The following is a 10,389-nucleotide window of genomic DNA, read 5'->3' as shown; positions in this document are numbered from 1 at the left end:
ATTTCCGCGCGTGCCCGCGTTCCACGGGCGGTACCAAACGCACGGCAGCGAGGGGGTGTCGTGTGAGCGGGGAGTTTTCGCTACCTGCGACATTTCGCGAGTAAGTATAAATTATATTACACACGTATGCATTTCAGCTAGTGAAAAGTTGGGGAGAACGTCTTTGAAAGAAGTAAATGCAAAATACACAACCGAAGCCGCATTTCGAGGACATCTCTTTTTTTTTTCCTACACATGACAAAATTGTTCTGGACACCTGGATAAAAATTTGGAGAATGTACGGATGAGGAAAAACAGCGGCTTCCTTTGTTCACGTAATATTTCTCAAAATATTGTTTTTCACCGCACCAATTTTAAGAATTGAGGATACTGTACATACATTCCATTCCATTACCTCTCTTCACTTGGACTATTCCAAAGGCCGGAAGAGCCGTAGGGCCACTTCCGGTCGGTTGTTATAGACGCTTTACCGGGTACTATTTACACTGCAGTGTTGTACACAAGTGTGTTCCACCGTCGTCCGAGTGTGTCGTTTGTCTTCCACTATTTCTCAGCCCAAGGTGTGTTGTATGAAAGTGCCCGTTTTCTGCTGAATGCGGACTTACTCTTTCAAGAAGAGTAGCTGGCTGACGTTGCAAATCATGTGAACTTGTAAGTTGACAAAATCGTCAGATCTGAGTGAGTTAGCTATATATCTGTGTGCTAATCCCACGGATTTCGATTTTCTCTGTTTTTTTTTTTTTGCCTGGTTTATAACCCAGTAATTAAACTAGACCATTTAAATGAGCTATCTTGCTTATTGTGCTCTAGGCTAATGCAGGTAGTAGGTAGAGGAGGGTATTTAAATATTTAAATTGAATTTGTGTGACAAACTCCTCCTTCCTGTCCCCTTTCACCACCACTGAGTGGAATATAAATATGTACTTGTTCTTGTGTGGGTTTTATCACGTGCGAAAATGATACGTGGGACACTTATCCAGTCCAGATTGTGTTCTGCAATGTAAATGTGGAGAAAGACATTTCAATACAGAACTGTGGCCTTGCTGTTTTCTTTCTTTCTTTTTAAATCTGATACATCCAGCATTTGTGGTTCCACACCTGCGCATCCCTTCAGCTCCTGTCGTTTGCACCTTGGCTTCAAGCACAAAGCATGTAAACTTTGCAGTCCTATTAACATTATTATTCCTAATTAGCTCTACAAGAGTTGATTGAATTTTCACAGGATGTAATGATCTACAGTGTGCTGTCCTGTGTTGGTTAAATATGAGCTTAAGGGGAAAGCAGCATGCATTTCTATTAAAGGCTATACATTACAGCAGCTTATGTTTTGCCAGAATGCATAACAAGTATACAGAATTTTTCACTAATGGGAAAAAATTGTAACTGCTAAGGTAATCAGGCACACTGTAATTTCCCAGACCACACAAGACAAATTTAGACACTTAGCCAGACCAGGTCTGCGTGATGTGCATGGACGAAATGGATTCTCCAAACCTGGATTTTTGCACAAAAAATCGACTTAAGTCCAATTATATTGGTTTATTTTCCCCAGTATGAGACAAAAGTCTCTGGCATTTGGTTTGCATCCTTATATTTTGCTCACGATGTGTTGTAAATTTCTCAGAATCCCCAACAACTTTGTTGTTATTATGAACTGTTTTTACATGTATTCATTTAGCTGACACTTTTCTCTAAAGCAGCTTACAATGTTAAGGTATTTACTTTCATTTACCCATTTATACAGCTGTGTAGTTTACTGGTGCAATTTAGGGTCTGTACCTCGTTCAGAGGTACTACAGTGAGAGGTGAGACTGGAACCTGCAACCTTTGGTTCCAAGGGCAGCAGCTCTGACCACTACGGTACCAGCTGTCCCTGTTTTTCCTCTGCATGCACATTTCTAATCTTTTTATGAAATCAGGAATTGACTTTGATGCTTTCTTTTATAAATGTTTTCACGGACTGTTGTGTCACCAAAATCTATAAGTAATTGAAATTGTTAAATGAGAATACGTGACAACAGTATTATACTGTTCGGATGAGAATAACTGCATTCCTCATTTAACAGGGTCCCACACAATGAAAATTTGCTTGTGGAAATATAGATCCATTTTTCTATACAGAAGGGTTATAAATTCAGTACAGCAACATTTTTCCTGTTCTGTGGTCATTTTACTTGCATGAATGCGCTTTACGCGACCGTGACAAAGATGAAACCGGCAGTAAAACCACACAGGTGCACTCAGCCCAACGCGAATGATTCGTGCATCGCAACTTCCATCCTAGGTTATCATGGAATAAACACTTATGGGATCATCTGAACCAATTATAGAATAACACAAATTCATTTTACTTTGTACCAAGTCATCAAAATGTGTGTGTCCAGTGTACCGTGTTCGGTGCTGAACCACATGCTTGCAAGGCAGGTTGTGAAGCACCTCGACGCCACACTGCGTAACTCATCATTGATGATGAATGACTGAAAGCATAACATTGAAAGGCAAGCTACAAATAATAATTTTGTTACAAATATTATAAAATATGCTTGTCATTGTCAAGCGATTTTGGTTTCTTAATGAATGTTTGGTGACACGTTTTTCATCTGGGAACCGATTACTTTTTCCAAAAGAAATTGTGTTAATTTGGGCTCCGCAGAAGAATTTCACTAAAATGTCATTATCTGCACTATTAATTTCACAGCATCAGATATATGTAATCACTTACACATGAATAAATTATGAAGTAAACAAGAGGATAGAGTACTGATCTGAAGCACATTGATATCAATTGATATTAACATGTTTACTTTCTGAATTTGTTACAGGCTCATTCTGAAGGCACTTGAAAGCATTTAATCAAAGAGAAGCTGATGTTCTGAGAGTGCCTTGTGCTTTTGAAAAGATCCCAGATCACCGGAAAGAACCTCATGTTTCCTAAGGAATACTACGTTTTACAGTGTGCTGAGCGCTCACACAATCCAGTTGCCGAAGTGTTTTGCATTCTGATAGTCTTGGGCTTTTGCACCTTATTTCAAAATACATATTAACAAGACAATGTGGATTTCTTCTTCCTCGTCCTAATTATGTTAAGAGCGGTGACAGTATAAACGTGGCATTATCTTCCACCATTTTTTTTTAACATGTGTTACACACAGGCTATGATGGGCATCCTTTGTGCGGCGCATTCCTTCCCACCAAGCCAATCCCCTGTATACAGTAATTACATCTTTGGCTTCCTAATGCCACTATTGAAAAGTGACACATCTCAAGAAGCCAATTTATGAACTCCTCCTTGAGCAGAGCAGAGAAGGAGAAAAGCAGAAAAAATAATAAGATACAGGCTTAACAGTAGAGATTGTCAAGTGGGGAAATAATATTTGTCCAGCTGGACAGCTTCCTTTTGTGCCGAATAAATGAACGCGGAGATTCCGTCGCGAGTCGAAGGCTTCCGAGTCAGACAGGTACCGCGAACCTGTTTGTAGTTTGACAGGGATTATTAAAAGCAGCCGAGATGAAGGAACGGAAGTGTGAGAAGGGAAAATTGACACTGACATTCTCCATTATGTTCCACTTGACTCATGATGACTGTGTTGATATCACAGATCACAAATAGTGGATTTACTGTTGGGATGTGTTAAGCATGAAGTGCTCGTGACTGTGGCGAGCTCAGATTGATTGTTTATTTAAATGGGGGGGGCTTTTTTTTGTTTCCCGTTCAGTTTGCTGCAGTGCTGTTACCTTCGCTGCACAAGCTATGCATTTATTATCAGGCCTGCAGTACACTGTAGTACAGTACTTCATCTCTTGAGAGAGGAAAAAGATGAGGTGGGAAATATTTATTACTCATAATAACTACCCCGTGTTTCAGGAAGACGCAACTGGTGCCACAGATTTATGACTTCTGATAACAATTGTGTTTTAAAAGAAATCAAATTTCCACCTCTCGTGCCACATAAATTTCTCAAGATATATCTCCACAATAGACAATCTGACAGATAATATTTTTTAAATTAGCCTTTCTAACATATTTTCTGCTTGCGGCATTCATTTTTTCCTTCAATCCAGTATTCGTTAGAGTCGCGTAAAGAAGAAGAGTGGAAAAGCAGATATATCCCGTGTTTGCTTTCTTTCTGCCTCTGGACTCCGAAATGGAATTAATACGCACAGATTGTGTACAAACAGTATTGTTTCTTTTACAGTGTTTATTCATACATTTATTTTTTTTAATTACGCTGACACATTTCTTCAAAGCCGTTTGCAGTGATGGGTTTTTACACTAAGATGTTTAAAGTTGTTTTCCATTTCTACAGACAGGTTATTTGTCTTACTGTACCTGTCCAGGATAAATACTTTGCTCAAGGGTCATCCAGCGGAGATGAGCGTTTGAACCCAGCTCTTTCGGCCTCAAGGCGACAGCTCTGACTACGGTGCTACCTGCCGATCACGTACGTGCACCGCACACACTGACAAACACCATGTTTTGTAGGTTCACGAGCAGAGGATGAGGAACTGCAGGCAGCGGTATGGAGTGGCAGCCACATCTCTTCCAGGACCATGTTTTTGTGGACTGCGTGAGCTCTGGGCTGCCTCGGGAGCTCGATGTCCAGCAGCTGCTGCGGGACACTGAGGAGAAGCTGAAACTCAATGGCTGCTGGTCAGTGTTTCCTTTCACTCTCTGCCTCGTGCTCTTATTTCCCCTTAATTGACCTTTCCAAATATCTACGTATAGCAACCCCTTCGTGTGCAGGAGCTAGAGAAAGACATGATCAGATGGGGCATTTTGGGAAATATGTGCTGTCCAAACTTTGATTGTGGACAGAGAACGACTCTGTTGGCTATGGACTGAGCGTCCTGTGATGCCGAATCTCATCTTCATCTCAGAAATCTCTCCTCTCAGTCTCCTGCTTCCATGTCATCTTAAGTTCTTGATGGATTTGCAGAATACTGTCCTTTGAAATGTAGAAAATAAGGACTTTGTTCAACATATTTCCTTTCCTGCTCTCACTAAGGCATGAAACGGGTTACTTTTTCATTTTGTGTCAATTATTCCGCATTTACTCTTGTTTCAGCAGTGCTACGCTTTGAAAATTCCTGTTTTTGATAAATATTGTCTTATAGAAATAATGTTATCCCATGTGTAGATTCAGTTACGTTTTTAGGATTGTATTGGGTAAATGTTTTTCAATGATTATGCAAGAAATTTTGTTTTTATGGATAGTAAAAGTTTGTGGATCGCAGAGGCTGGTGGAGATTCACTGGCACCTTATTCTCCACCTGGAGCGAAGAGAATTAATGAATGAAGGAACGAAAAGTTCGTGATTGAATAAATTGGTTCATATGCAGTATTTTTCATCATGTTTTCTGAACGTGAGGATAACACAAGTAGTAACGTAAGACCAAAACTGAATACAGATGCTACTCTACTTACGATGGTTCGACTAACGATTTTTCGAAGTTACGATAGCGATACATATTCGGTAGAATCCGTACTTCAAATTTGAATTTTGACCTGCTCCCGCGCTTACGATATGTGGTACGTTTCTCTCTCTCGATGCTGGGCGACGGCAGCAAGCCCGCTGCATCCACTCAACCACGCTCGCAGTCTCCTTCGCAATCACACCGAGTGTAAACAACCGCAAGTGTAAACAACCAATAGCGTGTCGAAAGCATTTTTTTTTATTTTGTGTTTTCGCATCCTATCATGTCTACTAAACACCAGTGTGTGTCTCCTGCTTAAATTTGCCCAGCTGTAGGCTATGGTAGGTGTTCTGAGCACGTTTAAGGTAAGCTAGACTAGGCTGTATTCTTTTTCCACTTATGATGGGTGGAAGCATGGAACATAACCCCATCGTTAGTTGAGGAGCATCTGTACTCGAAAAAGACAGGTCTCACTGGAGGCCTTGAAATTTTGGAGATGCATGGTTTTGCACTGGTAAAGAAACTAATTATTAAAGTCAGTATTGCTGACTTTGAGTGTCCAGTCTTTATTTTTTAGAGTGTATCAAATGAGAATCTTTTTTAATTTCATAGTGAATGGTTTGTGTTTCATTTTCCCGACACTGTTCTTGCACTGAGAATGATGTGTGTATCCTTGTTCTGACTAACTGCTTTTGTACAGAGGAGTGTATGGAAACCTGAACTTGTAATGATTTTTTTTTCCCTTTTCTCAGTGATAATTTCCCTTTCAATATAGAATATATGTATGTTATTGAAGTGAGTGCGCTGAGTTATAGCTTTACATTTTAGTGGTGTCACAGTTATCCACGAACCTCTATTAGCCTCAAGGAAACAAAGCTGTTGTGTTTCAGCGGTTAAAAACATTTCGCAGGATATGCTGGCAGTACCACCTTGTATAAATGAGCCGTAGTGTTTTAGCGTTAAGGTTCGGCTTGTGACCGATTTTGCTCTTTCCTGCTCGAGCTCACAGTCGCTCTGCTTTGGGAAGAAGGTGCACTTGGCCCTCAGGGGCTCTGCTTGTCTGACAAACTGGAAGGGAACTTGTGCAGGGGGTTTGTATTGTCAGTCAGTCACTGCTTCATTTAGTGGAGGTAGCAACACACGTCGTGGAGGATCGGGGAGCAAATGGCTGCTGACGAAGTTGAGGACTCAGCAGGGCGTGCTGGTTCTCCGAGGAGCGCTCGGACTCGCTCGCCGTGGGCGCTCCGGAGATGCTGGTGATTATGATGGTTTCATTCTCTTCTGAGAGGGATCCAGAAATCTATATTTCCCATGCTTTTATCCTTTGTGCTGTTCCAAGACCAAGGACAGACAATGAGGTGCACAGTAAATGCAGAGCATGAGCAGAGCCACTTACTCCGGTGCCATTAGCGCTGTTTTTCTTCCTTTTGAAAATGGAAAAGTAATAATTGAAGAGCCACATCTTGAAATGAAACTAGGGTGGGTAATTCAAGGATGATTACAGAGGGCTGACATATTTTTCTGCCTTCTAAGCATTAAAGGGTATTCTCTGTTCTTAGAGATGGGAAAAGGATAATCATTATGAGAAGAAAGACTCCTGTAATGGAAAACGGTGCCAAAAATAAAGCAACATTCAGCGACAATGGGGAGTGATGGTGCTTGGGTTCGTCTCGATGCATTTTTCCGCCGGGTAGCCGCTGCCAGGGCCCTCTCTCCCTCCTCTAGGGTGGGCCCAAAAATGCACCTGCTTCCTAATCCACTTATCAGTGTCTGGGACAAATTACAGGGAAAGAAGAAGAGGAAGGGGAAGGATATAAAAAAAAAAAGAAGAAAAAAATCGGCACAGTCCCCATAAAGGTTTTAGCTTATTTATGGGTCACCGTTCCTGGCGCGCTCCCAGTCTCAGATATCAGAGATTTGCCTAAGAGCTGCTTCCTAATTGAAGGAGATTAAGATAGGCCGACAACAAGGCAGGCTATCCAAATTGAAATGGTGTAATCCATTAGGTTCCATCAAATGGGACACTTCTGGAGGCCACCAAAACGGAGCCCATAATAAAGTGTCAGTTGGAGCGGGGGGGGGTTGGGGGGTAAAGACGAGGCATCGGGTTTCGCTGCCGCTCGGAAATGGCTTACAGCGGATAGCTTTGGCCGCTTGCCAACGCCCCTTACCCCCTGGGGGGCTTTCCGCACTCCTGCCTGGGCTGCGCGCCTCCAGAAATACCCCCTTTACCTGGTGCTCCAAGGGCAACGTAAGTAGGCCAGAGGCAGGCAGACGGGGATCTCTTTCCAGCCCACTCATTCCCTGCTCTCCTAGTGAAAAAAGGGGCCCCTTTGATAGCGGGAGATATTTGTTCCTCACCGGTGCATTCAGAGCTCCCTGAAGCCGGCCGGGGCTTATTTGAAAGGGATCCCTTCCCTGCGCCTCTCGGAGCGCGACAGCCCCGCAGCCCACCCACACTAAATTAATTTTGACAAGGAACTTAAGATAACGTCAAAGCGCAGACTAATCGGCAGATTGAGTTTCTGTAAGTCACAGAGCTGTGAAACGTGCCGTAATGTGTAATAAAAAGCGCCGGGTCGCCTTCCCTCCGCTGGGCTCCGCTCTCTCTCATTTCTGCTCGGGAAACAATTGCGTTTCGTTCGGCGAAAGATTGACATGGTTTGGAGTGACTTCGGGGTGGGTGTGGGAATCTTGATCCTCCTCAGCCTTTCGCTTGCGTTCGCTTTGCCGTTTTGTCCCAGCTCTGCTCTTTGTTGTTGGAGGCCCTTTGAGGGCGCAGGCCTCTGCTCTCCGCTATTCCTGCTCATCCTCTTGTCTGCAGCGCTGCCGCTCTCCTGCCTCGCTATTCACATTGAAAGCCATTCGGGCTCCTGCTAATCCTACCAAGGTGTTGATTAATCTGCAGGTAGTTCACACACCTCCGGGGTCAAAGGGCAGGCCATCTGGAGCGGTGGGAGGGCTATCGGTGACATAGTCCATCAGACCCAAGTCGACCCGCTTGGCGTGCGGCCGAGACCGACCGATTCAATCAGTCTATAAATCCTGTGGTAAAGCATCAAAGCTGGAATGAACAAACACAGAGTAAAAAGGTGGGGGGGAGGTTGGGGGGACATTTATTATGTGTCTTCAAAATTCTTATCCATCCGAGAATGGATTTATTTATATATTTTGTTTTTTCCCGCCGTATCCGGCCTCGTATTCTGTTTCACGTTTTGCCCACCAGTATAATTGCTGCCCTGGGACGTGTTTGGCATCCCGTCAAAGACGCTGCGTTCCTTGCAGTATCGGTCCCCGTGGATCCGTGGATCCGTAGCTCCGCGGCTCACGCTGACATTGACCAACAGCTGAGTGCCGTGTGATGCTTTCCCATCGCGGGCGTTTTACTGATGCCAGTAGATGCATATGTGCGCGGTGACGGAACTGTTTTGTCTGTTTGGAAGCACTTTGCATTTGGGAAAAAGTCTTTGGGGAAAAATAGTCTCTTTTTATTACGTTTAACCAGAGATGCAGGCACAGATGGAAGATCGTTTACGGCCGGCTGTTTGAGCTCAACCCAGGGGTGGCACCCAAATCCTTGTCATTAATGTACAAATTCTCTTCAACTGGAAGAGTTAAGCATGCCACCCATGTTGCATTGCATTGGGACAGACTTTTGCAATAATATTCTAATTCTTAAGCGCAAAGCAGAAAGCGTTCGGTGCATGACCACATGCGCCTTCACCTGGAACGGACTTACTCAATTTCTCTTGTTTATCTGGAGGTTGAGCCCTGCAACGATGTCCACCTGACTCCACCTAATATATACAGGCAGTCCCCGAATTACGAACACGTTCCGTGTCCTCAGTCTGTCTTTAAGTCGGATTTATATGTAAGTCGGAACAGTTAGGTACGGTGGATATCTAACGTCAGTTTGTCAAATGCTTCTCTTAGAATATAGTATATCGTGTACCTTTCTATACAGTAACACACAAGACACTGTTAACAGCAACGTGGTCCGACTGAAAAGAAGGAAGTCTTTATCCTACCTCGGGCCCACGAGCCGACAAACCGCTGTAGACACGCTATGTTTTGACACGTGTCACAAAGTAGCGCCCGTTTGTTATTGTGAATCATTATATGTAACTCAAATTTTTAATATAATAGGCTTAATATGAAATTTTCAGTTGATTGTTACTTAAGGGTGACAAAAGAAATCAACTTCTGGTCAGTAAGGGGGTGGTTTGTAAGTACGGGTTGTACAGAAGTCGGACGTTTGTAACCCGGGGACTATTAGAACATATATAGAATATATGAGAACGTTTTTCGAATTTTTTTTTTTGCACTATCGCAAAAAGCTGTATTACGATTTGTGCACTATGTTTTCTTCTGCGTACATGGGGCAGCTTGCAGAGAATCCTTGCAACTGCAGATCTGCAGAATAAGTTGTTTTTGTGGAATTTACAGCAGGGCTTTCGTTCCTCTGACAGAGCCAGAGGAAAATGGATTACACTTTACAGTGCCTTGTGCATCAACATTGCGGTGTCACTTGGGCAAAATGTTGCTATGTTTCTCACACGCTTTCCAAGCTATACTTCTTTCGCATTCAGTAGCTTAGACAAATTAATGTAAACAAGAAGCTGTAATAGCGGAACGGCCAACATTTTAATGTACAATTCGTCAGAATCATTGCGACCTTTTCTAAGGTTTTCCCTGAAACGTGCCATGCTTTAATGTCATTTCGCTTCCCGTCATCGGAAACGTCAGGTCCTTCGCTGCGACGCGGACCAGGGCGGTCTCGCCCTCACGCTGCTACATTCGTGCATTGAACCTACTAAAGAGCTCAGTCTCTGGATGTCATCTTTCATTTGTCACGTAAGAAGGGAGCAAGAATTGCTGATGCAATCTTTTAATGTCGAAGGCCCGCGAGCGGAGCGTGGAGATGATAGAGATGCGTCACTCAAGGCTCCGTCTGCATCTGATGGCGGACCGCAG

The 10,389-nt window shown here is 43.3% G+C and overlaps 1 protein-coding gene across 5 annotated transcripts in view; it reads left to right on the top strand.

The window, feature by feature from the left end:
- Positions 1 to 10,389, top strand: part of kiaa0825 (KIAA0825 ortholog) — a 106,930-nt gene continuing 96,541 nt past the window's right edge. For 4 of the 5 annotated variants that reach the window (XM_029259389.1, XM_018759233.2, XM_018759232.2 and 1 more), the window contains exons 1-2: positions 487 to 651; positions 4,484 to 4,651. In XM_029259389.1, the coding sequence (XP_029115222.1) occupies positions 4,521 to 4,651 (131 nt within the window). In that variant the 5' untranslated portion in view covers positions 487 to 651; positions 4,484 to 4,520. Of the gene's footprint in view, positions 101 to 486; positions 652 to 4,483; positions 4,652 to 10,389 lie in introns of those variants that run through there. The other variant, XM_018759231.2, reaches the window with a different exon arrangement.

Source organism: Scleropages formosus, chromosome 17 (assembly GCF_900964775.1).
Source record: "Scleropages formosus chromosome 17, fSclFor1.1, whole genome shotgun sequence".
Classification (NCBI taxonomy): domain Eukaryota; kingdom Metazoa; phylum Chordata; class Actinopteri; order Osteoglossiformes; family Osteoglossidae; genus Scleropages; species Scleropages formosus.
The sequence above is the reverse complement of the archived record's forward strand: the minus strand, read 5'-3'. Positions and strand labels throughout refer to the sequence as shown.